Here is a 26,913-nt window from a genome sequence, read left to right on the forward strand (position 1 = left end):
ATATATCTATATATATATATATATATTCTTTTGATATGTTGTATTATTTACAAAGTTATTCTTTTACAATTTGTATCTAAAGATGTATGCATGTAGTCCTATAATAATAAGGTCACTCATAGTAGAGATAGGACGAGCTCGTCAAGCTCTTCCTTACCGTCGAAATCCCCGCTCCCCCTTTTTCCTATTTGCGAACTGGATCGACAAGGAACGGTGGGACCAGCTGTGCATGTAACGTCCAAAACAAAACAAGATAGAATAAAAAATGGTGAGGAAGAGGTCTTAGACTCTCAGTGTGAGGGGTAGTTTTTGGAAAGGAAAAAACTGACGTGGCAATGAGAAAGAGGTGAAGAAGATATTTAGGAAAAGACCTTAAAAATATAGAATTAATAAGGAGAGAGGATAAGGCTCAAAGAAGGAGATTAGGGGTACCAAGTGTACTCGCTCCAACCCCTCTTTTATTATATTATTTTGTATGTATATATATATAGATAGATAGATATAGATATAATGTCTCCACCTTGTATAGCAAATAAAATGCATGCTTAAAGCAAAAACATAAAGCCAAAATATAGCTTTCTTTCTCTCATTTTCACGTACCATTAATTATTAGTTCATGGAATATATATGATGGAAGTAGAATATGGAGAAGAAGTTGACACCACCACCCCAAGATCACCATTTTGGCTACAAAGCAGTACCACCAACACGACCCGGATTCAACGCAGCCTCTCGTCCCTTTTCTTCAACTCATTTGTACTGATAATGTGCTTGCTGGTGTTCGCGGTAGCGTCTATGGTCTACATTATTATTCCGTCTATTATAATTCATCACTCATCATCATCATCATCAGCTCATGATGATGATGATGATCACATGATTATTTTTAAGCCAAATTATTATATGTTTAAAACAAGCAGTTGGGATTCCATCAACTTGCTTTTGGTTTTCATTGCTTTGCTTTTCGGGTTTCTGGCTCGTAACATTAACAATGATGATGAAAACATGAAATCTCTTGACAATCCGAGTGACCCGGCCGGAGCTCCGATCAATTCGCCGGAAAAATTAGTTCCTCATCAATGGTATGATCTCAACGATCAGGATTTCAAATCTAATAATGGGTTAAGAAGGCAAAGGACTAGCAGTTCTTACCCTGATCTCCGGGAACTTTCGCCGCCGTGGAACCACAGTGATGCTGCCGTGGATCCATGGCGGTTTCCAGATGATACCCATTTGAATTATTATCAGGTTTCGGAGTCTAACAGGAATTATCTCCGGCACCGGAGCCGGCGATACCAGCCGTCGGGAATTCAAGAAAATTTATCTACTCCGTCATTCCCACCGTTGCCGGAACAGCCAGCTCATGCGGTGAAGAAAAAGAGTAGAAGGGTGCATCATAGTGTTGGCTTAGAAGGCGGATCCGGTACCGGGTCGCCGGAAGTAGATTCGTTGGAGAAAAAAGTCGGGAGAGGTGAGAGGAAAAGAGGTACTACAGGAGAAAAGACAAGAGCTAGAAGCTCTGAACCTAGTCGAGTATTGTCGCCGGTTATAGGTCTGTTGACGGAGCCGTCGTCACCGCCTCCGGTTTCGCCGTTGATTGAACGGAAAAGAAACAGTGGCAATGCAACTAAAGATTTGTTTTCATCTTTTTATCATAAGAAGAAAAACAAGTTGCAACGGCGGAGGAGTGTGGACAATTTAGGTGCTCTTATTTCACCCAATTCTCGACCGTTGGCACCCTCTCCATCCCTACCGTCTTCGTCGGATATCAACAACTTGATTCAATTTAAAAAAGAAAATAAAAAGAAATTTTTATCAGTCACATTTGGCCCTCCAACGCCACCACCCCCGCCACCTAACGCAAATCGTGCACCACGACCCAGCGTGACCCGAGTGGCACCGTTTGTTACTGACAGACCCAAAGTACCATTGATGTTCACAGGTTTATTAAATGGCATTATTGATGATAGCTCGAGTGGTGGAGAATCCCCAATGAAGAATATTCCACCGCCACCACCACTACCACCATTTAAGATGCCGGATTGGAAATTTGCGGTAGAAGGTGACTTTGTTAGGTTTCAAAGTACACTAAGCTCCCGGAGCGTGTCTCCTGACGGCGAGGAAGCCCGGTCTCCATCGTCAGATATGGATGCCACGGCGACAACTACTGCTTTAACACCACCCCTTTTCTGTCCTAGCCCGGACGTGGACACTAAAGCTGATAGCTTCATTGCCCGGTTCAGGGCCGGACTAAAGCTTGAAAGAATGTCCAAACTTGGCCCAGGCGCAGACTTAGACCCGAATGCAAGTTAATGGACCTATATTATTTTTTTCTCTTTTTAAAATGGTTTAATGTTATATATGTCATTGGTACATTTTACGTATACACCCAATATCTAATACAAGTATATAGATCTGGCTTTATTTCACATAATTCCATTCTTTTCATTGTATGGTATTCCTCTTTCATTTAAACTTCTGGATTTTCTATCATGTTTTTTTAAGTAGTTGTGACGTGGGTATGTGAGATATGACAATAAGTCATGCTACATAAAAACTACAAAGCATGTGAGGTCGTGACTTTGGGTGGTCTTCTAGCTGTCTTGAGAATGAAATGTTGAAAAAAAAAATAATAGTTTTGATGATTAAATTAACTTGTAGACTATTATAGATACATACACGTACACGATGTATATGTATCTATGCATGTATAGACAACACAGTATATTACTCTTAAACTTACCAATCTTTTTATTACTAGACACAAAGAGTCACATTTTTTGTGCAAAATACATTGACTTGCATGTATATGTAACTAAATATTCGTTGCCCCCATTGTAATGTACTTCTTGTGTCTCTATATGAGACTTAACTCAAAACAACTTGCGCCAACTGAGTATACGCTAACTGATTCAACTAATTAGACTCAGTGACCACAGCACACCCTTACGTAATGAACCAATATATATGGTATACCCTGTAGCCAAGAAGAGGTGCAGGAATTGAAACCGATGGTTTGGGTATTGTTGCTATGTGCTCATTGGATTTCTGGTCAATCCTCTTGCTAATTTAGGTATAAGGGGTTGCTCTTGCTTAACTTTTTCAATCCATTTGGCTTTTATTCGGATCTGTTCAATGCTTTGCTTCAAATTCATGGCAAATGAAGGAGTCACACAGCTGCTGAAAAAGTCTTCCACCTCTTCTGCCATATCATGGCTGCTAAACTGAATTGTGTATTTGTGTTTCAATAGTTTGTCAGACACATAGTTCACTTTATGCAATTGATACTGTTCAAACCTAGAGGTGGCAAAATGGGTGGAGCAGGTAACTGGTCGTCTTTTGCAATTTGCACGGGTTGAAATGGTCCACGTCCAGTTAGGTTGACCAAAATACTTTTAGAGTTTTAGTTTTAGTCCAAAACCTTTAACTTGTTATATATAACTGTTGAGTCAGATATAAACGAGTATTATTTATGAAAAAAACAATGACTTGGCAGGTTTCATAGATCACAAAATACCCTATGGGCAACTTTCAACATCGTCAACCCATTGGAACCATTTCATTCAAGCTATTTTCTTTATCATTTAACACGTTTGTCCCAAAAGAGAGAAACCGATGCCTTTTAACCCGCCCGTTTATAAGTAAATGGGTCATAACTGCAGCGTCTAACTAAAAAATGCCAAGTTAGTTGTCCCCGTTGAGATAATTGTATTAGATTTCAAGTAGTAGGATTACTTACCGCTGTCACGATATGTCTAACGAAATGAGGAAACATCATCCCTTGACCCCACCGTTTTATTATCACATCCCAGTTCTCCTTAAAAAAGACACATGCAATGGACATCATGTCTATATATAGTAGTGATATCCGAAAATGTACAAAGGAAAGGAGGGGAATATAAATATATGAATATATAATTTTATACTAAAACTTATAAACACATGTATATGAGAACTTGTATAATACTCCATGTCTCCATCATTCAGAGTTACGGAGTATTTGAAATTTGATTTTACCTCACCTTTAACCATATCCATGCTGTTTCTCGGCCTTCCAAGCTTATTCTAGCAGTTACAAATCCCCTGTCTTGTTCCCGAATCTGAGAGCGTAAAATTAAGTGAAACAACGGAATGATACAGCCGACTCAAGCTTTGCATTATGTAACTGTATTTAATACCTCATCTGTAAACATGAGGTTCAAAACCTCTATGACTAAATCTGGGTCAGGAGAAGAAGCTATACAACCTGAGCAAAGGTCAAACATACCAGTTCAGCTGAAAAACTCAGGTGAAAACCAAATACTACCTAAAGATGGAAATATATAATTTGAAGTGGACAATAAATTCTAAAGGTGGCAATTTAGACCTGTACTTATGAATGAAAAGATTCAGTTCATTTATCATCTCTAACAGACAAACGGGTCAATCCAATAAAACTAGCTAAAAAGAAGAAAAAGTCAAAAGGCTTAAACAGGGTAAAATTTGCCTAACGTGTATCTAGTGCATAAAACGTCCTAAATCATTTTTGTTTAAAAAATCATATTTTATATTGCAGTAATATAATCTTTGTAAAACACGTTTAACACACTAATTATCTATAAGCAAATTTAAACAATTAAGAAAAAAGTGTTGTCGGTCAACCCGGCCCACTTCTACCAATACAAAATAATAATTTGTTTTGAATCATTACCCAACTCTCGCACCCATCTTCTCGCCTCTAAAGAGTACTTACTCAGAATTCTTTGTTTTTCTTGAACTGCATCGACTTCTCTATATAGCTTTAGTAGGGAATCGACCTCGTGTCTATCAAGAGCACTTGAAGTTCTCATAATAGAAATGTAAGCAGCCTGAAGTTGATAAAAAGCTTTTTCAAATTGAATTGAATTGCTAAATAAGGAGGACTTTGGCGAAACATGGTTAATTATTAGTTATCATAATAACATTTACCTTTCTGATATCAACTGGAAACACTGATGTGTTTTTATCATTTGCATATTTATGAAATCGCTTCTTTAGTTCTTCATGGGTCTCTTTATGGCCAAAAGTAGCCAAGGCCATATAAACTTCTTCCCTCAACATCGTATTTAAATGGCTTTCCCCTAATACAGGTTCCAGGCCTAATTTCCTGAACATCAAATAAGACGGGTCTACTTATAACTGCTTTGATGGATCAAATATATCACATGCATGTCAAAGCACACACTATCTTGGGTTGGAAATTGCAGCACTTTAGGCATATTTTGAACTTTAAATATTATGTTAAACATGCTAAAAATAGCAGTTTGTGTGTGTTCATCTAAAATGAAGAATGCATCCTTACTCCGCGGGTGATAAAATGAGATCGATAAAGAACTGGTTCATATGATTCCAAGGATCATATATAGCATCTTTCAATATCTTTGAAGTATTATAACAAGCCTGCCACATAGACAGTAATATGAATATGTCTGAGCCACCTGTTTGCTATATGAAATGATTAGCGACAATCAAAGAGTATTACGCTGATAAGTCTTGATAACACTAGGTAATCAAGATCCTCTCTATACAGATCTATCAGGGAAATAAGAGACAATATTGACTCTTCACCAGCCTCACAGAGGGCATACGTATCATCCAATATGCCTGTCAACGAAACTTTGATCAGCTACAGTACCAAGTACAGTCATTTTATAAGTTATAGAGATTATGACTGGCTTAAGTTCGATAAGAAATGATTATTTATATGGTACCCAACAAAAAGATTTTCTTTGAGAGATTAGATACTCAACATTTAAGATTAAAGTCTGAAAAGAAATGTCTATGTCCCAAACAAGCACATGCTTAGTGGCGCATTAAATCACAAGTTGTTCAATCTGCTAGTCTTTTATCTAGCAGGTAAGGTAAAATGAGCTTAGAGTCAAACAGGTTAAAAATCACCTAAGGTGTGTATTAAAGCATGGAAATTTCTATATTGTTTTATTTGAAAATATATAGTTTCACAGGAATAAGATGACTTTTGTAATCATATTCAACACTCTCACTGTTAGTTTCACAGGAACAAGATGGCTTCTATAATCATATTCAAAACTATCACTGTACGCAAAAAGTGATGTTTTAGGACAAAAAAAGGTTTAGGACAATCAGACCTTCCCCGTACAAAAACGACCCGTTTTCACATGTTATCCAACCTACCCAGCCCATCCATTTTTCCATCTTTGCATAGTTTGGGCTTCATAGAGCTCCTATGAGCTTACTGTCAAAAGATAGAGAAGTGAAACCTACCAAATCTATCTTCGGGTGAAAATGACCCATTTTCACATGTTATCCAACCCACCTGGACCATCCATTTTTCCACCTTTATATAGTTTTGGGATTAATAAAGCTCCTACGAGCTTACTGTCAAAAGATAGAGAATTGAGACCTACCAAATCTATCTTCAGGTGACAAACATTTGTCTTCTATGGCTTTCCTCAATCTAGACGTGAGTACACTATCATAGTTAACCCTATAAAAGCCAGTGTGCCCAACATTCACTTTGACCCACAATTTCTCAGCCACTTCTTGATTCGTATTGCCATTTGAGTGTGAGCTTGAGGGATAAGAATGATAAAGGTCCGAAACATCCAATTTTCCCATCTTCGTTTCCAAAAAAAAGTTTTTGCTGTTTCTGTATGATCCCACTGATAAAGTTATTGGAACTATCCATTGACCTTCACCTTGCAGTCCTAATGACATAAACCGAGTCTGAGAAGCAGTGCAGAACCATGTTATATTAAATCATTTTTTAAAAATATGCTGCAAATTGTTGGCATTTTGAATTGTTAATTACTAGATTAAATGGATTAACCTGCTCAAACTCCAAAGTGGAATCTTCAAGTTTAACATATATAAGAGGAAACCCAGTTTGCTTGGTCCATATATCCATAAGTTTGTTTACTTCAACACCGGACTCCTCTGAAAGAACGCTCAATAAATCCTCTGTCCTTGTGCTTTTGTTTGCGTACTTTTTGATGTAAGACCTCAGTGATTTCTAAGTTCAGCAAGCAACTGGCTCAATTAGAAACATATAAAGGGTATAGCGACATGTCAAGTTAACGGGGTACTCTATGATATTGATAGGTTCAACAACCTGAAAAATGTCAGCACCAAGATACTCGTTTAGCATACGAACAAGACAGGATCCTTTGTTGTAGCTTATTGCATCAAACACTTCCAGCACCGAGCTAGCATTGCCTACTTCTACCTGAATGCAAGTATCTTATAGAGGCAACATTAATGTAAACTGTAAACTAATACAGAGAGTGGAAGTGGAAATTTCAAACTCATTTAAAAATGGGTCAATTTTGGTTTTATTTGATTGATTAAGGCCAATATATATAAAAAAAGAAATGGGTTGAGCTAGTTTAGTGAATCAAAAGTCTCTAAATGCTTATTTAAATGCTTCAAGTTTTTAATCATTTTATTTAAAACAATATAGATGTTGCAATCATACTTCATATATATAATCATCTAAAAAGAGAAAACGGACAGTAAAGTCTTGCAGGTCGGGCCAATAAATCTGTACTACAAATTTACCTGTTACCCGACCCGTCAACCCCTCCCTTTTTTCTATCCATAACAACAAGAGTTGGTGTTGATAAAGATTACCTCGATTGGGTGTGACTGCTCCAATGAATCTAACCGGAGACCGCCAGCAGTCTTTTCAAGGAACTGTCTCCAAATTCTCCATTCGGGAAATAAGTTATCAGTTGCTAAATAGCTTACCTAGATTATCATATATCATAATAAGAAAAAGGATTTCCAGCTACCATTTGAAAGCCCAAAGATCTAATTTATTTTACGGAAAGACCATACCCATGTTGCAAAACCTTCTTTGAGCCATAGATGGGTCCACCATTCCAATGTTACCAAGTTCCCAAACCATTGATGCGCAACTTCATGTGTTACAACTATTGAAAGCTGACATGAACCGAAGGTCACAGAAGTCATAAGATATGGTATTCACACATCATAATGTATGTACAGGTGTTGACCATATTTCGGTATATAGATCTATAGAACTGATAATAAGTTTTAATATTTTTACTCTTTGTGTGTTAGCTGCCGCTGAATGCAAATCATCGTGGAGCATCTCAGATTCACAAAAGGTGATCAGCCCATAATTCTCCATAGCCCCCGGGAAATCAGGAACAGCAACCATATCTAGCTTGGGAAGTGCGTAAGGCATCGCGAAATACCTACACGATATTATAAGCAAACATTACCAAACGATATCTTTCAGTTTTGTTCTGTTTATATCTCAGTGACTCAGTTTAAATAAATATACTAAATCCAGTGTCATAAGCAACATTTGTACATTACTGAACAGTAACTCTAAAGCGGTTCTGTTTAGTGTTTACTTTTCCGTTTAAATTGATATACTATATGTCAATGTCATAAATAACATTACTGAACAGTATCTCTCAGTTTGGTTCTGTTTATACTCCAATGGTCACATTGCAAATAAGTGCTGGCAATGACAAAATGACATACGGTCTATGTGTTAAAAGACCTTAAGTTACTTACTTTGTATAGAGTTCGATTGATTTGACTGATATACTTAAAGCTAACCTTCCCTTCTCACTCTTACCAACAGGACAGTATGCGCGAACCTTGATTCCTGCAGTTTCAAGAAAGTGAAACATGAGAATCAAGACGAAAGGTGGAGGTGATGAAATGAGTCAAGTCTCATACAAATGGGCATTACCATCATGTGTCATTTCTTCAATGTAATCAAACAAACCAACCACTATAGCCACCAAGTAAGTTGACATAATTGGGGATTCCTCAAAGCAAACTGTCTTAAACTCAGCATCCAACGACTCCTCGGAGACGGGCATATTGGATAATGCAGTCAACTCTGATGGTACATTGCCAACTGTTATTCTGAACGTGGCCTGAATGCAAATTCTTTATGTAAAAATCATTATAATTGACAAGATACCGAATTTTCTGTAGAAATTAGTACCGCTTTATAAACATTTATGAGACAAAAGATTCGTCAAGATACATGCCTTAAGGGCGGGCTCATCCCAGCATGGAAAACATCTGCGTGCATCAGCAGGTTCAAATTGAGTCACTGCCATATTCTTTTTTACTCCTCCGTCAACGTAAGTCCTACCAAATATGACCCGATAACGTTAATAGATTCTTAACAAGTCAAGAATCATCAGGACCGGTTTTGAAGGTATGCAACAACTAATTCTATATCCCTCTGTACTTACTTATATAGAATAGTATAGTAGTACATGATTGCATATTTTTTAACTAGAAACTGACTGAGTTTAAGTAAAAGATGATAGGAATTGGAAATACCCTTTGTAGAAACCCTTCATATGCTGATTAAGAAGTCCATTAAAGTTGATCGCCAAAACGCCGTCTCCCACACTAAGAGCCTCGTCGAAAGCCAACACAAGTATCTCATCATCACTCTCCACCAAAACTTCACTAGGAACCACTTTCTGCAATATCACAACGTACGGTCAACTCAACTTCAAAAAACAAACATCTTCCAATAACTAACTGATTACGTACACGGTTCTTGGAGTCAGTGAAAGACGTTTCTTGAATAATAAGATCTATCGAATTCAAGACGAGAAACTGTGTGGAATCTAAGATAGATACATGAACAACTACAGAGCCTGAGAAGGTGCATAGTTCAAGATTTGGTTTAAGAGTTAAGTCGTAACGATGAGGGATAGCGAATTTCGGAAGCCTGTTTTGGCCTTTCAAGTGGTCAAGTTTCTGTTGTTGTTCGTCTTGGTTCATGGTGGTTATTCCTATTCCTACAATTCCTGATCAATCATAAAGTTGGAGTTATAAATATATGAGTATATAAGCTGATACGTACTGTACAACGATTGATATATCAAGTAGCATAATATAATTTAAGATATATAGATAAGAAGAAGATCAAGTAGGCTTTTCTTCCATGGTGATGCGGGGTGGGAACAACTCGTTGATAATGGTGTTTGGACTTTAGAGTGATGTGGTAGGACCAAGGCGGAATTTATGTCATATTTATTAAATATCAATGGAATTATAAATTATTGGTGTTAATTTTTTATTTTTTTTATTCAAAGAGAGGGGACAGAAATCACAAATAAGTTAGATACCTGAAAATAATATCACTCCATTTGTTTCATTGTTTGCAACAAAATAGCGCAAACAAAATAGTAACATTATAAAAGATTTAGTCGCAAATATCTAAACTATGCTCTTTTGTTTTGATTTATATCCCGTGTGAAACGCAGAAGAATCATTAAAAAAAATTACATTTATACATATAAAGATGCTGACATGATGGAAAAAAACATTAAAGATGTAAAAAAACTAGAAGATAAATAATAAAAAATAAAACAGTTACGCAAACTAACAACTAAACATAAATAGCTTTATGCATCTTTATTTTCTTTAAAAAAAACTACAAATTGGGAGTCAATCATTAGGAACAAATTACACCAAGTAACATATGTACAAAATTTGTATATAACACGAGATCACGATCTTAGTGACAACTTTCAAATCATCATACACAAAAATATAATATTTTAGAATATCAATCTCTAAAATATAAAAATTCTCATATGTGAATATATTTTTGATACAAGAGCTCATGATTGAAAATGCCTAAGAAAAAGAACAAACTATTAAATTGTTAAGAATACAAGAAGAATTTGATAAATAAAAAGTTGGATAGATAAATATGTGTAATTAATATTGTATTTTAGTTTAAATAAATTATTTAAAGTAAGGACTAATGTCATATTTCTTTATAAGTTTGGTCAAAGATTATGTAAGCAATTTGATGAGATTAAAGATGAAAATTTAATTGAGGGTTAATATTATTTTATTTTGTTATTTAAATGATCACTTTTAATATATATTAAAGATTGGTGTTATTTTTTTTTTTTTTATTCAGAGAAAAGAGACAGAAATCACAAATAAGTTAGATACCTGAAAATGATATCACTTCATTTGTTTCATGCAACAAAATAGTAACATTATAAAAAACTTAGTTTGAAATAGCTCGCAAATATCTAAACTATACTCTTTTGTTTTGATTGGTCCTATTGTTTGTAATAAACTTGGCCGACTTAAGTCACTTAACTGAGTACCAAATTTAACTCGTGACTCAGTAGCTAAACAGATCAAGTCAATACGGCTTTGATTAAAATTTGGTCAACGAGATAAGATTTGGGTCAACACGTGTCAAACTTATTTAAATAATTAAGTTTGCATTGTATTATATTGTGTTAATGATTGTAAAATAATATGTTTCAGATTGACGTTTTAGTTTATTTATTAAGTTTGTATTTCATATAGTCTTAAAAGTTGCGAGCAATCAATTATTTTTAGTACCTTATATGAAGTAAAGAGTTAGCAAACTTATTCATAAACCCATGGAAAATGCAAAATTTGTCTAACTTTTAAAATAGAGTATGCATCAGTTTTCTTATGTTGTTTAAGGAAAAAATTAAACATCAACTTTCTTATAATGAAAAGTTACGAGTCACTATCTATATGTATCAAAAACAAAAAACTTATTTTCCATAAATTTATGAATGAATATATGACATCAAATAGTGTTTACACATCATATATCTGACTGGTCCAAATTAACATCTCGTTAACTATACCAAAACCTACTACATGCCCCGTTAAAACTCTTCTCAATCAAATTTATTATTTTTTAGTGTTAATTTTTTTTTGTCCGATTAAAAAAAATATATATTCCTTTTATCCATTATTAAGTATACTCGTAAAGCAGTAAAACTACAATTTGGAAATTATATATTTACTAAAAACTTATATAAATGTATAAATTCTTCATGCATGAATTTACAAGTTCTTATAATACATAGTATTTTTTTTTTACCATTTTTCATTTTAACCCCCTAAAGTTTATATCTTTTAACCTTTGTCTCACATCAAAGTTTCTGTTTTTATCTTTTTGACACTAAACTTTTGCGTTCTTATGTTTTCACACTGTTATTCTCATCCGTTTTTTTTTATATATATAACCTTTTTAGATATAGTTATTTCATGATCGTTACTGTCTTACGTTCATGTAACATTTAAAACATTAATATAATTATTTTTTATGTTTTATACATCTTATTGGCGAAGGACGACTTCCATTGTTTTGTAAATCAATCAGCAATATTTGAACCAAGCAGATTGATCTTGTGGTCAGTTTGCTTCAAAATAAATAAATAAATAAATAAATGTTGCATTTGATGTTGCCTATCTTGAGTAAAGTACAATAACAACAGCAACAACATCAATACTCTTGACTCCAGAGTCCGGAGTATTGTTTCATTTGTTTGTTTGATTTTTGTGTGAGTTTATTACGTAATTCTAACTTGTGACTCGTATACTAGAGCATGGTGTCCGCACAATGCGGCGACGGTAGTGGGCACGACGGTCTAGTATTGTTGGTGACGGTATTATTTATGGTGGTGGCGGTGTCAAGTCTCAAATGGTGTAGGTTGATGTAAAGGTGATAGTGGAATATTTAAAAAGATAAGGACTTAAAGTGTTAATTATTAAAATAAATGTCAAGGTCAATTCTGGTAATTTAAAGACATAAATTATTAAAAATAAAAAAAGACCTTTTGCTTTATAAGGGAGTAGAGATAGAGATTAACACAAAATTCGTTGAATAATTATTGAAAAGTTTGTTAATCTGTGCATCGCACCGGCGTAATCTAGTATGTGTGTGTATGTGTGTACATGTTATATTATATTATCCGGTTTTTTAATCCGTCTCGACTGATCCGACCGTTCCGAACAATGAAATGGTAAGAAGGTCGATTTGGCATCCAGTTTGGTTTTCAAAACGTTGAATTAAATATAATAATATACTAATGACGTAAAACTAAATGTTTATAACCAAAATTTATTTATTACGTCATATGATAAATATTCTAAAAGTTATAATTTAATAAAAATGTATTACATTAAAACATGAAAATTTATTTTAAAAAAGAAAAACTTGATTTTAAATATGAAAAATGATGTAAAAGATAATAAATATTAGTTTTCATAATTATATCATTAAATAATAATAATTATTTTGTTTACAATTTTATATAAGGAAATAATGATAATTTAAATTTATTAAATTAAAATTAAATCTAAAAAGTTAAAAAAAGTATATGACATTGATCTAATGGTTTTAATTAAAGGTTAAATTTGGTTCTAAACTTTTTCTCGTAAAAAACGTATTTTACGCGAGTAGGGTTAGGTCTAAATTCATGAATCATGATAATTGGGCCAAACGTGGTATACAAGTCGGTTTAATCCGGCCCAATCAACACATGCTATTTGCGAGTGAGTAGGGTTGGATTTCTGGGTTTCACTTTTGTACGTAATCATCACATAAGTCTGAGTTTTTAATTCATTTTTTGTAGCTGGAATTTTGAAATAAATCATTTTTTGGGGGTCAAGAATAAAAAATATATCTATATAACCCCTGTTCGATTCTTAAACCCTAAACCCTCTTTCAGCCTTTACGTACAATCCTGAAGCCCCGCTTCTAAAACCCCTTCTTTCACCGACTTTACAAAATTTTGTTTTCAATCAATCAAGAAACATAATATTGTTAACTGCTACTGAAATTCAAGGTCAGTTTTTCCCCTTTTTTTTATTTACCTTTTTACTTCACATATTTTCTTTTTTTGCAGCCGCGGTAATTTTATCATTCTCACATATATCCAACAGTAACTATTCTTCTTTTAACCTAATTTTTCAATTATTACTCTACAGCTCTTGTTAAATTTTGTTTTGAAGTTTGTAATTTTTTTGTGTTACAAGAAAGAGGTGGAAGTTGTTTAAATGGCAATCGACGGGAGTTTTCGTATCGAGAAAGAGCTTGAAAGGTTTCTTCTTCGGTGTCCTAAGCTTGCCGTTATTCCTAAGTTGAGTAACTTACTCAAAAAGGTAAATAAGGACCCCTATATATGCCTGAAATTAAATAAAATTTCTACATATTTATATAGTTTTTATTTTAAAAAATTATATATATAATATATATGTAGGGTAAAGGATTGACAGAGGTGGAGTTGATTGATGGAGTAGCAGAGTTGTTTTTACATCCTCGTTACACGATTCCGTTAGTGGGATGTTTCCGTCCGATAGTGCGGAAGATTGTTGATAAGGCTGTGGCGTTGTTGCGTGTGCATGATTTGAAGTCCAACAATTCTAATGAGATGTTGGATTTTGATGAAGGAGTATTGTTTACGGAGAGTGAAAGTTCAGAGGATGAAGAAATAATAGATCTTGTTGATAGATATGTCAACTGTGAGAGAGGTTTGAGGCTTCACGAGCTTTCGTGTTTAGCGTTATCAAGAGCGCTTGATTTGGTTCCTCATCTATCCGGGTAAGCTCAGCTCACATCCTTGTCCATGTAAATAGAGACTGTTTTTTACAATTTTACTATAAATAAAAACCTTGGTTACATCATGCAGGTGTGTAAGGGATTACTTTGAATTTGCACCACCTCCATTTATAAGGGTTATGAAGAAGGGGCTAGTGGCTCAGTCATCATTGCAGGTGTTACTTCTTTAAATCGTACTATGTTATGTATCCTGTTAGATTAATTCAACTTAAAATGTAGTCTGTAATGGAAGTAACATTTACGCCAATGGAAACTTACTAGGTTTTGAAAATTGTTTTTTCTGTTCTCTTTGCAAATATATGACCTTATTGTTCTTCTGCTTTTATTAGGAGCGAGTACATCTGTTAGATGCTGTGCGTGTATCATATCGCCTCCTTTTAGCAGAAACCGATGTTTTTTCTAGGTTATGGGATTGGTCTCGTTTTTTGGACTTTGTACACGAGATCACTACTTTTGATGGTGGAAATGCAGACCTTTTGATGGACATAAGATGGTGTGCGGCTCAAATATTAACAGTGGTTTTGAAGATGAATGACGGTTTTGTACGGAAAAATAGGACAAGTGACATGGTGACTTCAGACTTTGGATTTGATGATGAAGAAGCATTTGGGTGTTTATTGCGGTCGGTTTATTTCTTCTTTAACTTGTTTTTATATTTGATGATTGTATAGTTTACTTATTTTTAATGTGCTCACTCGTGGTGCCATTTCTGCTCAATTACTAATGCTTCTGTTTTTGGTCTGTTTCTGTCCATCTATAGGTGGAAAGAATTTCTTCAAGACGTCATGTTGGAGAAGGCTGGCTGGTATCTTGAACCCTTTAGGGAAAGCACATCGGGTCCTTCCGATGTAAATTTAGATCACGATAAATACTCATCCATTTTGGGTATCGAGGCACTAAGTTGGGACAACATGGAGGAGACATGGTGCCGTAAACTAAACTGAGTAATTTATGTAACATATTGATGTATCTAGTCCCTCTTTTGGATTATTGAAGTTACTTCTTTTACATGTTATATTAGGGATATACCTAAAATTGGAAGACCTTTTGTTATAACATCTGCCGTGAAGAAAAGTTTTGAGATGGTTCTGTTGGCAGTGAGTCAGAGGTGGCCTGTTCTTCTCTATGGTCCAGCTGGTGCAGGCAAAACTGCTCTCATTAGCAGGTTAGCGCTGGGTCATGGAAGTCAAGGTATGTCATTCGTGCAGTTAATTGCAAGAGTAACGACAAGTAACTCGTTACATCCCCCTAATTGTCAGCAAAAGATAATACCTCAAAAACAAAATTGTTAAACAGTTTTAGATGATGTTTTTAGGTTTATATCATGGCATGACTAGTTGTATATCTGGTATTTTGTTTATCATGCTCATCTCCTTTGAAACATTAGAATTACGTGTCATTTATCTTCATGTCTCAGGACAGAGGGTTGTTTGTGTGTAGTATTTGTATATTTCAAGATGTCAATTCTGTCATAGCATCATTTAATTTCAATTTCGTGTTGTATATCCTTTTCCAGTTTTATCTATTCACATGGATGAGCAAATTGATGGAAAAACACTAATTGGGAGCTATGTATGTGCTGAACAACCTGGTGAATTTAGGTGGCAGCCTGGTTCCCTTACTCAGGTTGGTTAGCTTATATATGTATCAGTTATATATTTGTTTATTAGGCAATGAGTTTTTTGGGTCTTGATCTTGTTTGCTATAACCTGAGCATGGATTTTTTTGTTATCCACAGGCTATCATTAATGGACTTTGGGTTGTATTTGAGGACATTGATAAAGCTCCTGCAGATGTACAATCTATTCTGTTACCGTTGCTAGAGGGTTCTAGTTCATTTTTAACTGGCCATGGGGAGGTAGCAATTTAAAATTTTTTGTTCTATAATCTATATTCAAGGTTAATGTTAATTGTTGATCATTCTTAAACTGGGCAACTTTAAGGTTCCAAAATTTCAAATGTGCCATATTTATTCTCTTCATTTTTATGGATGACTCATATAAGGATAGACTTTGAGTCAGTTTCTACTGTTTGCAGGCAATAAGGGTCAGCGAAAGCTTTCGCCTTTTTTCCACAGTATCGAGCTCAAGGCTAGACACATCCACTGTGACAACAGGTTTGTGATGATGTTGTTCTTTGAAGTATTTTGATGAGTTGGGAAATATAATAAATAGTTAAAGTTTTACTGTATTTGAAGTATAATTTTGGTCAAATGATGGATATTTTTTTCCTTTCCATTGCTTTATAGCTAGGAACTCCCTTGGCTCACTATGGAGGAGAGTAATGGTTGGTCCTCCAAGTAGTAGTGACTTGCTAAGTATCGTGAAAGCCTGGTACCCGGAGTTGGAATCTCTTGGTGGAAAACTCATAGGTATTACCGATTTAATGTTGTTTGAAATGGTTCATCGTTGTTGACATATATAACTATGCCCTTTTGCCTTTTTGCAGAAACCTTCGAAGAAGTTAACAAAGTTGCATCTCAAACTGGAACATCTGTCACCATTTCATCTGCTGACAGGTTTTCATTGAGGTATTGAGCAGTTTTGTCTATTACTATTGTGTGTAACGAGTTTCATATTAATGACCGGAAATTAAATTGCATCATTCCTACTTTTAGGCATCTTTTGAAGTGGTGCAAGCGAATTTCTGGTTTGGGTTTTCATATTGCGGATGATAATCCTTCATATTATGTAGCTAAGGGCATCCATCAAGAGGTTAGATACTTATATATTGTTGTTATTTTTATAGCTCTTGATTACATGGTTGATTAGTCTCATTTGGTTTGCAGGCTGTGGATGTCTTTGCAACTTCTTCAAGCTCAGTGGATATGCAATCGAGAATTTTGAGAGAGTTGGCTATAATTTGGAAGATACCAACTTCAACTGCCAAAACTTTATGCCCCGATGATAAACCTGTTGTTCAGGTTTCTATCTTTTTACATGATATATCCGTGCCACGATGCTCAGTTTCTCGTTATTTAACATTTAATGTTTATCTGCAGAGCTTGGGGTCTGGTATACGTATTGGACGAGCATCTCTTAAGTGCATCGGAAAAAGAAAACCTGTGTGTCACCATTAATGCTATCTTTTGAAAATGTATATTCCAGTAATGTTTTTCGTTTTCTTTTCTAATCATGTACAATGTGCTTTGTGAAGGTATCTCACGAGATCAAGTCGTTCGTTGAGATTCGTACTTCACTGCATGCCCTTGAAAGGGTGGCTGTATCTGTTTATTGTAATGAACCTGTTCTTTTGGTGGGTGAAACTGGTACCGGTAAGACAACATTGGTGCAGAATTTGGCTGCAAGGCTTGGTCAGAAACTTACAGTTTTGGTATGTATAGAATAAAGTTTCGATAAATGGTCTTTGCTATAGGTGGCAGAATTCGGTTGGATATGAGCAATCAGTGTCTTTCTTGTATAACATTAATCTCCATAGAAAACCCCACAAGACTTAGCCAGGATTTGAACCCTGGTCCGTGGATAAAACCCCCCAAGCCTTCACACTAGTCTCCAAGCAATTGCCAGTTGATCTAGGCCTCATTAGCTTTTCTTGTATTTGTTAATAGCTTTTTATCTTATTTATAAGATCGTAAGATTTATATTATCGAAGTAAAGGATTTTGAAGGTTATAAGTATCTTTGAACACTTTAGGTGGCTTCTGATCTTGTCAACCCATTTAATCCACATTCGTTTTGGTAATTTTATTTGATCTTTTTGATCAGCTGGAGATTAAGACAGACTAAACGACCTGTTTTTAGTCAAATGGGTGGTAACTTTTTGATCAGCTGGAGATTAAAACAAACTGAACGACCTGTTTTTAGTCAAATGGGTGGTAGTTGTGACCTCTAGCTCTACATGATAGTATTGATATTTAATAGAACAAATGGTTTTGTTTATTTTATAATTGGTTTTGCTCAAATTTATGTTACAGAACTTGAGCCAGCAAAGTGATATTGCAGACCTGTTGGGAGGTTTTAAGCCTATGAATCCACAATTCTTATGCCTTTCTCTATATGATAAGTTTGAAAAACTCTTTAGCCGTACTTTCTCTTTAAAGGTATGTTCTCATTTGATATGTTTAGACTTATATATGTATGCATGCATGCATGATTATTAATTCTTTATCTCCATTATGAAATGCAGAATAATGAGACTTTCCTTGCCAACTTAAGAAAGTCTGCTAGTGATAAAAATTGGAAGAGGTTATGTAGTGGTCTTCAGAAGGGTGTCCGTAAAGTGGTTGAAATTGGAAAACAACACAAAACTGGTGAAAAAAGAAAACGGTCTTTAGGTGATGAGTTAGTAAAAGAATGGGACATGTTATCTTCAAGAATTGATACAGCTCAAGCACAAATGAGTGCTTCGGACGGGATGGTATTTACGTTTGTAGAGGGAGTTTTTATATCGGCTTTAAAAGAAGGTCATTGGATATTACTGGATGAGGTTAATTTAGCACCGCCTGAAACTCTTCAGAGAGTTATCGGTGTTCTTGAAGATGAAGGTGGGTCCCTTTGCTTAGCAGAAAGAGGAGATGTGAGCTATATATCTCGGCACCCTGACTTCCGGATATTTGCTTGTATGAATCCAGCAACTGATGCCGGTAAACGAGATCTTCCGTTGTCGTTAAGAAGTCGATTTACTGAATATTTTATGAATGATGTTTTGGAAGATGAAGATCTGATTCTTTTTATTAATAAATTTATGGAGGCAGACCCTTCAATTAAAGAAACAACTAGTAAAGTCCTGAAGTTTTATAAAATTGCAAAGAAGGAAGCTGATGAGAGTCTCCAGGATGGGGCTAATCAAAAGCCGCAGTACAGTTTAAGGTCTCTTTATCGTGCCTTAGAATATACAAAAAAGGCAAGACAACCATTTGGATTTCTGAAGGCTGTTTATGATGGATTTTCGATGTTTTTTCTTACTATGTTAGATCCTCCCAGTGCCAAGTTAATGGACACATCAATTGTGAAATACCTACTTGATGGAAAAGTGGCCCCACATGTCACATTCCATGAGTATCTTGTGAAAAAGTGGCCTGGCATGTCACTTTCCAAATCTAATGATTTTGTAGACAACTATGTTTTGACTGAAAGTGTTAAGTGGCAACTTAGCAACTTGGCACGAGCTCTATTTGTAGGAAAATATCCAGTTCTTTTGCAGGGGCCTACATCTAGTGGAAAGACTAGTCTTGTTCAGTATCTTGCTGCAATAACTGGCAATGAATTTGTTCGCATTAATAACCATGAACACACAGATCTTCAAGAATACTTGGGTTCTTACATAACTGACGCCACTGGAAAACTGGTTTTTCAAGAAGGGGTGTTGGTTAAGGCAGTTAGGCATGGGTATTGGATCGTTCTTGATGAGCTTAATTTGGCCCCATCTGATGTTTTAGAAGCATTAAATAGGTTGCTTGATGATAATCGTGAACTTTTTGTGCCTGAATTATGTGAAACTATCCGTGCACATTCGAATTTTATGCTGTTTGCTACTCAAAATCCACCAACTTTTTATGGTGGGCGCAAGATGCTTTCTAGAGCATTCCGGAATCGATTTGTGGAGATTCATGTGGATGAAATCCCACAAAATGAACTGATCACAATTTTGGAGAAACGTTGCAAAATAGCTCCTACCTATGCGAAGAAAATGATTGATGTCATGAAAGATTTGCAACTACATAGGCAGAGCAGTAAAGTTTTTGCTGGAAAGCACGGGTTTATCACCCCTCGAGATTTGTTTCGGTGGGCAGATAGGTATAGGATGTTTGGAAAATCGTATAAAGATTTAGGACGTGATGGGTATTATTTGTTAGCAGAAAGACTCCGTGATGATAAAGAGAAAAAAGTAGTTCTTGAAATTCTGGAAAAACATTTGAGAATTGAACTTCCTAGCAGTAGTATGTACAAGGAGGTAACATCTTACAATATATGCTTTCTAGCTTTAGGTTTTTGATAATATTAATTAATTTTGTATCTGTATTTTTATTGATATGTCTTGCCAAATCTTTTTATGTGGAATTTAGGAAAACATAGATGGGGATGCAGCTATGGACTTGGGAAAATTGTTGGCTGCTTCCGGGGATCTTAAAGAGTACGTGTTTTGTCAATTCTTTATGTTTGTTATTCTTTGTTCATTTAGTTAATATTTTTAGTATCTTCTCAATGCAGTGTGGTTTGGACCGACAGTATGTGGCGGTTGTACTTCCTTGTAGCTCGCTGTTACATTTTACGTGAACCTGTACTTCTCGTTGGAGAGACTGGTGGTGGGAAGACTACTGTGTGTCAGCTACTGAGTTTTGCATTGAAATCCAAATTACATATTCTGAATTGCCATCAATACACAGAGACTTCTGATTTTCTTGGGGTTTGTGTTTCAGTTTCAACTTCCTTTTAAGTAGCTATACATAAGTTGCAACCACCAATTTTCTGACAAACACACAAATTACAAATAAAATACATAATATGATTACTTGTGCTCCGAACATAAGAAAGACAGAGAGAAGAGTTTTACTATACTTTTTTTTGGGTGGAAAGGAATATATTAATAACAAATTAACAATAAAACATAGTCAAACCATACAGAACACGGGCCTAACATACAGAACACAGGTCTAAGCTTGGCCAAACTGAAGTACATCTACACAAATCTTTACCAATATCAAACCCACCTATTCTCTCTATCCAACAAAATGTTCTCTTTATCCAACAAAATATTCTCTACAACTAACATATAGTTCCAGTATTCTTAACTTATTCAGAGGTAATTCCCAAACGTCTAACGATCAAGCTTATATCTAAAACGCCAAAATAGTATGTTATTAAAATAGAATACATACAAATTACAACCATCATACAATTTGTTGCAAACATCATAGCGTATCAAAGAAAGAGAAGAATGTGTGGAACTCTCAATGAAGTAGATAGTGTGATGATAGCTAATCGTATTGCCAGCCAGTTTCTCTTTTAGTTGATCAAAGACTAACACTTCACTCTCTTTAAGTTTGGCAGTTTCTCTTTAAGTTTGACCTTTAAAGCCCGTTCAGACTTCATTTATAAATTTTTGCTGTTCCAATAATAAGAATAACTAAATGGTACCATTTATATGTGCATGTTCTTTATGGTATTGTATTTACATCTTACCATTTATATGTGTATGTTCTTTATGGGTATTGTATTTACACCATACTTGTGACTCTTAGTTATTAATCAATCGGATCATAAGAAGAAAATTGTATGCTCATTAAATAAACTTATTAAATGAATATACTGTTCTGTCAGTCCAGTAAGGGGTTATAGGTTGGGGAGTTTGGGATGTACTCTATGTGTGCCATCTTAGGAGGATCCTAGTCAGAAGCACCAATTTTGATTGTACCCCAGATTGCCTGAGTTTTCTTTTTCATGAAGGTGGTCCTTGTGCCATCATAGGACATACCTAGTGAGAAGCACTATAGAGTCATGCTCATGCTTGAGGCTTCAAATGTCATCTGTGTGTCAGCTTGGGATGCACCTAGTGAGAAACACTTATTGGGTCACATCCAAAGCTTCTTTTACTAGATGCCAGTTCAGATTTTAACCACCTTGGGGTTTGTGGGATTTGGAGACTTTATTGTCTGTAAGTGGCTCACCAATTGGTCTGTAATATATTAGCACCTTCCTAGTTTTTTATATTAAAAGCAATTTTGCTCAAACAAAAACTAATGATAAATTTATGATCATAATCCGTCACATATTAGAATATGTAAAGATAAAGTTTGTTGTATTGTAGCTAATGCTATATATATGTATATATGTATCTAATTTTTAATATATATTACATTTACTTTAAAATCTATGGTGGCCACTGGACCTTATTTTATTTGGACCAGAAGACTTACAAGCCTTCAAACTGGTTATTTGACGGGGCCTATGTAGAATGTGCCTTAACTGCGTGTTCATCTCTGCATAACACTTGCTGGTTTAAACAGCTTATTGGCAAGTCAATGTTTTAACTGACTTAAGTTTTTGTACAACAGGGATTTTATCCAGTTCGTGAAAGATCAAAACTTGCTTCTGACTTTAAAAGTCTGTGCGAGAATTTGCTGCAGTCAAAAGCGTTTAAAAACTTTCCTTGTGATGGTGTAAGTTTTCAGTTACTTACATATTTTTACAATGTATGCATCTGTCTCTGTTGTTTCATGGTCCTTAAGAATACATTTTTTTTTTTGCTGCAGACTATTTCTTTGGACATTAATCAAGCTTCAACTACACTTGATCAAGTGACTAAGATGATACAGTATTACCAAGAAGGCCAGTTTCCTTCCGAGGTCACCCCAAATGAAGTTGACTGTGTAAAAAAAATCAGCCAAAAGCTATCTCACACTTACCAAAAGTGGTGCACGATTTTTAACTGGCAAGATGGTCCCCTAGTTCAAGCAATGAAGACCGGTGATATGTTTCTTGTGGATGAAATTTCATTGGCTGATGATAGTGTTCTTGAAAGATTGAATAGTGTGTTGGAACCAGAGAGAAAATTGGTAGGTCTCCCTTCACTCCCACCCTACCTCACAGAGATTATAATACTTGCTTCATAATTTGGTTTTATGTGGGATTATGTTTGTTGTAGGCTTGTAGCAATCTTTATATGTTTATTTATTTATTTTTGTTTCAACAGTCTTTGGCAGAAAAAGGGGGCCCCGATCTTGAGAAAATAACAGCAAATGAAAAGTTTTTCATACTTGCTACTATGAATCCTGGGGGTGATTATGGTAAAAAGGAATTATCTCCAGCACTCCGCAATAGGTTTACAGAAATATGGGTACCCCCTGTGAGCGAGTTGAAGGAGCTGGAAAGTATAGCATTAAAGAAGTATGTAATTTTTTTCCGCAGGTTCAAAAGATTCTAATAGTATGTCACGAGGGTTATTATTGCCTAATGCCGATTCTATCTTTCAGGATATCTGGTCCTGAACTCTCTGCTGTGGCGAATGTTATGATAATTTTCTGGGAGGTATGATTCACTTTAAGTTGTGCCCTATAATCTGCTGGAAGCTTGGAATATTGTAAATCTTTTACACTTGGTTTCCGAGTTCCGACTGTCATTTTTGCTGTTTGTAGTGGTTTAACGGGTTACAAACGGGAAGAGTGCTTACCGTGAGAGATCTTTTGTCATGGATAGATTTTATCAATGTGACTGATACAAGTTTAGGTCCGGAGAAGAAGTTGGTGCATGGTGCCTTTCTTGTCTTACTTGATGGACTAAGCTTAGGTGTGATCTCAAATGACCTTTTTAACCTCTAGTAACTAATGCTCTCAAAATGTGTTCTATGATTGTATCGTAATTCTACAGGAAAATCCTCTTTAATATCTTCTTTGATTATATATATATTTTCTTATGTTGATAGTGTTTTTGCTGCTTCTTTTTTAGGTTCAGGAATTTCCAGAATTGAGGCAAACGTCTTGAGGGAAAATTGCCAGTCATTTCTTATGTCGCAATTGGAGGTACTCTTCAATATATCTAGGAGGGTTTCTAGTTTACACTATCTTAATGATCGCTCATGCTATCTGATCTTTTATATTCATCGTTGACATTATTTGTTCCTCATGTTTTTTTTCTTTAACATATATCATATGCGTTTGATGCACCAGAAAAGCAGATTGAGCTTGAATCAGGCAAAACTTTTGGCGACCGAAAATTATGGTTGGTCTGATCTTCCAAGGTCTGACGAGGCCATGTCTAGTAATGGTATGGAGGTGGACAGCTCCTTTGGAATTCATCCATTTTATATTGAGAAAGGTGAGTTTTTTCGTTATTAAGTGATATCTATCTGAAGATTGGATTGCATAAATATTTTGATTAATAAACTTCTTTGTTATATATATTAAATAAAAAATCTAACCAAAGGAAGTGGTACTACAAATGCTGGATCGTTAATATATGTTGAATATACGTGCGTCTAACTGTGTCTATAAGCATACTCGTGGATTGTTAAATACTTATATAGTGCAATGTATTTTTCTGTGGCTCAGGTAATAGGCGTCTAGAGGCTGAAGGGTTTGATTTTCTGGCACCAACCACCCGCAGAAATTCATTACGTGTACTGCGGGCCATGCAGCTTAAAAAGCCTGGTACATTATGTTAATGGCCTTCATATGATTTTTTTCAAACTATTCAGTGTTAACGGCAGGTTGGGTAACAAGTCCAAACAAGATCTTAATCATCTCTTCCCACTTGTGCATTGTAGTTTTGTTGGAAGGAAGTCCAGGTGTTGGAAAGACAAGTCTAGTGCTTGCTCTTGGAAAATTTTCTGGGCATTCTGTTGTAAGAATAAACTTATCAGAGCAGGTCAGAACATTTCTTCCGTTCTCTTGATTTGTCTTCTGCTTACCGTTTGTTTTCTCTACAAACCTTTCTGATTGCTAATTTACTCAGACTGACATCATGGACTTACTGGGATCTGACTTGCCCATTGAAAGTGATGAAGGAATGCAGTTTGCTTGGTCTGATGGTATCCTGCTGCAGGTTAGAGACCATTGTTTCGCTGTTTTTGTTTAGTTTTTATAGCCAACTTTGCAAGTATGTTTAGTATCCCTAGTGTGTGTGAACAATTCATCCAGGCTCTGAAGAATGGATCTTGGGTTTTGCTGGATGAACTTAATCTTGCTCCTCAATCTGTGTTGGAGGTATGACTTGGTCTTGCTATCATATATGCACACTCAAAATCATTTCGTTGTCAGATCTGCTAACATGTTAATTTGAATTAGGGATTGAACGCCATATTAGATCATCGAGCAGAAGTTTTTATCCCAGAGTTGGGCCAAGTTTTCAAGTGCCCTTCATCTTTTAGGGTTTTTGCTTGTCAAAATCCTTCCAATCAGGGGGGCGGGAGGAAAGGCCTTCCTAAATCTTTTCTTAATCGCTTTACTAAGGTATGTTGCTTATAATGATTATTATTTAGACATCATATATCATAATGTTAAATACATAATCTTGGGTTGAAGTGTTAAATGTTTGAACTCTGATTTAAAAACATAGCTAAAATTGGAACCATTATAAATGGAGCAGGTTTAAAAGCTTCAAAAACTGTTATTTTAATGCTTTAAGCCTTCTAAGGAAAATTATTCAAACAAATATCATATTATGTATCTTATGTTTGATTTTGTATACATTGATTCTTTGTAACTAAAATACATGGACATAAAGGTGTTGGCAGTTCAACACATTCTGCTTTGACCGGTCCCAGAAATTACCCAGTCTCACTCTTTTCGACCAGTTACCCAATCTCCCATCTTACCGCTGCTATAGGCATCATTGATGATATGTCTCTACTTCATTTCAGGTATATGTTGATGAATTGGTTGAAGAAGACCATCACTTCATCTGTACTTCTTGCATCCATCTGTCCAGAGCCTTTGCTTTCGGCACGAAAAGTGAAGAGATCAATGATCTTTGGGGAGGTGGTGGCGTGGCATTTCAGTAGCTCTTTGTTGAGTGGAGGAAACTGAAACTTGTGGTTCTGGTGGCAGATCAAGGATGAAGAGGGTTGATCTTGTACAGAGCAATCAACCATTCTTGATCAGAGGCATGCCATTCAGAGTCCAAAGACTCCAACTAGAATTCATCAACATTTATCCATGAGATGGCTGAACGTGTGGTCCAGACTCCTGATGACCTTTTTCAGTTGCCTGAAAGGTTTTACCAGTTTGTGTTTAGTTGGCGAAACAACTTCACCGACTTCAGATTGAATTGAGTCAAGATTCCTCAACAAATCTGGGACAATGAAGGGTGAAGTAGTGTCCTTGTATGGTCACTGCCCAAGATAAGTTTGAAACAAAGAGAGAGATATCTGGAGAAGGGGATGCATAATCCCTTGGTGCCCTTCAGTTTTTGCACCGGACTTCTAAACAGGATGTCAGCAAAGTCTACTCTCAATCCGTTCCACAAGCAGTAGGCCATTTCTGCTTGTGAGGAGTTATCTGGTCCACTCCACCAGAACTCCCACCCATACTTTCCACTAAATGAATAAAGAAGTACCTCCAGGATGGTGTAAGGTCCTTCATTGTCATGGCACCTTTTGTTTTTAGGACACCATTTTCCAGACACTCCTTGTGACCTATTTCAAGGAGGGTTTGTCTAAAATTGACATTTTGAGGGACAACTACTGGTGATTCTCCAGGTCTCAAGTAGTTCAAATTAAGTGTGTCCCTCATGTTTCCGCAGATATGGTACACTCAACTGTTCCACTTTTAAGTGTGAAAGTGATAGTAGAACAGTTTTCATTTAGTTTGGCCGTGTACCAAAATTCACAAAAGTAATCATAAAACATCTTGCGTGGATTAGCAGAGAACGATGGGCCAATAGGAGAATCTTTAAGAATTTTTGGATTCTCCCAATCAGTGTATTGGCCCCCTGGGTTCCCACCAAACTTGCCAAAGGATTATTTGGATTTAGTTTGATTGAATTGGGTTTGATGGGACACCAAATGCTTGTTTAACATCTGGTGTTGGAGCATATGGAT

The 26,913-nt window shown here is 35.6% G+C and overlaps 3 protein-coding genes across 5 annotated transcripts; 2 read left to right on the forward strand and 1 right to left on the reverse strand.

Annotated features, from left to right (window-relative positions):
• Positions 1 to 630: 630 nt before the first annotated feature.
• LOC122588370 (serine/arginine repetitive matrix protein 1-like) lies at positions 631 to 2,313 on the forward strand. The gene has a single exon (XM_043760475.1). It carries the CDS (start codon positions 631 to 633, stop codon positions 2,311 to 2,313), a length of 1,683 nt encoding a protein of 560 aa, XP_043616410.1.
• Positions 2,314 to 2,727: 414 nt separating this feature from the next.
• Positions 2,728 to 10,007, reverse strand: LOC122586860 (aminopeptidase M1-like). Of its 3 annotated transcripts, none has more exons than XM_043758864.1 (19): positions 9,553 to 9,976; positions 9,334 to 9,479; positions 9,033 to 9,135; positions 8,726 to 8,915; positions 8,590 to 8,638; positions 8,066 to 8,216; positions 7,834 to 7,938; positions 7,627 to 7,743; positions 7,109 to 7,222; positions 6,827 to 7,009; positions 6,405 to 6,723; positions 5,501 to 5,622; positions 5,321 to 5,418; positions 4,948 to 5,125; positions 4,733 to 4,847; positions 4,179 to 4,246; positions 4,023 to 4,100; positions 3,740 to 3,817; positions 2,728 to 3,224 (listed from the first exon to the last, which is right to left on the reverse strand). In XM_043758864.1, the coding sequence occupies exons 1-19, from the start codon at positions 9,784 to 9,786 to the stop codon at positions 3,030 to 3,032; spliced, it is 2,643 nt and encodes an 880-aa protein (XP_043614799.1). In that variant the 5' UTR covers positions 9,787 to 9,976; the 3' UTR covers positions 2,728 to 3,029. The 3 variants fall into 3 exon arrangements, 2 of the variants coding, with proteins under 2 accessions (XP_043614799.1, XP_043614798.1); XM_043758863.1 differs by having other exon boundaries at positions 8,545 to 8,638; XR_006322089.1 differs by having other exon boundaries at positions 3,134 to 3,224; positions 4,018 to 4,100; positions 8,545 to 8,638; positions 9,553 to 10,007.
• Positions 10,008 to 13,521: 3,514 nt separating this feature from the next.
• Positions 13,522 to 25,084, forward strand: LOC122588372 (midasin-like). Its single transcript, XM_043760476.1, has 31 exons — positions 13,522 to 13,742; positions 13,837 to 13,962; positions 14,061 to 14,401; positions 14,490 to 14,574; positions 14,749 to 15,041; positions 15,180 to 15,344; positions 15,441 to 15,610; positions 15,936 to 16,045; positions 16,158 to 16,277; positions 16,457 to 16,535; positions 16,668 to 16,826; positions 16,868 to 16,949; positions 17,037 to 17,133; positions 17,208 to 17,342; positions 17,421 to 17,483; positions 17,576 to 17,752; positions 18,353 to 18,478; positions 18,565 to 20,331; positions 20,444 to 20,511; positions 20,589 to 20,784; positions 22,433 to 22,537; positions 22,631 to 22,933; positions 23,071 to 23,264; positions 23,351 to 23,405; positions 23,513 to 23,663; positions 23,823 to 23,896; positions 24,044 to 24,191; positions 24,425 to 24,523; positions 24,640 to 24,740; positions 24,828 to 24,917; positions 25,013 to 25,084. Exons 2-31 carry the CDS (start codon positions 13,858 to 13,860, stop codon positions 25,082 to 25,084), a joined length of 5,730 nt encoding a protein of 1,909 aa, XP_043616411.1. The 5' UTR covers positions 13,522 to 13,742; positions 13,837 to 13,857.
• The last annotated feature ends 1,829 nt before the right edge of the window (positions 25,085 to 26,913 follow it).

The sequence above is a fragment of the Erigeron canadensis genome, chromosome 2 (genome assembly GCF_010389155.1).
Source record: "Erigeron canadensis isolate Cc75 chromosome 2, C_canadensis_v1, whole genome shotgun sequence".
Lineage (NCBI taxonomy): Eukaryota > Viridiplantae > Streptophyta > Magnoliopsida > Asterales > Asteraceae > Erigeron > Erigeron canadensis.

Bases quoted from the DNA above. Each gene is read 5' to 3' on its own strand.
- LOC122588370 (XM_043760475.1), top strand. From the start codon at position 631: ATGGAAGTAGAATATGGAGAAGAAGTTGACACCACCACCCCAAGATCA.
- LOC122586860 (XM_043758863.1), bottom strand. From the start codon at position 9,786: ATGAACCAAGACGAACAACAACAGAAACTTGACCACTTGAAAGGCCAA. The intron at 7,223-7,626 runs GTAATCTTTATC...ACTTGCATTCAG, and splicing joins AGCAGTCACACCCAATCGAG to GTAGAAGTAGGCAATGCTAG. The intron at 4,848-4,947 runs GTAAATGTTATT...TATCAACTTCAG, and splicing joins TTCCAGTTGATATCAGAAAG to GCTGCTTACATTTCTATTAT.
- LOC122588372 (XM_043760476.1), top strand. From the start codon at position 13,858: ATGGCAATCGACGGGAGTTTTCGTATCGAGAAAGAGCTTGAAAGGTTT. The intron at 15,611-15,935 runs GTATGTCATTCG...ATCCTTTTCCAG, and splicing joins GCTGGGTCATGGAAGTCAAG to TTTTATCTATTCACATGGAT. The intron at 18,479-18,564 runs GTATGTTCTCAT...TATGAAATGCAG, and splicing joins GCCGTACTTTCTCTTTAAAG to AATAATGAGACTTTCCTTGC.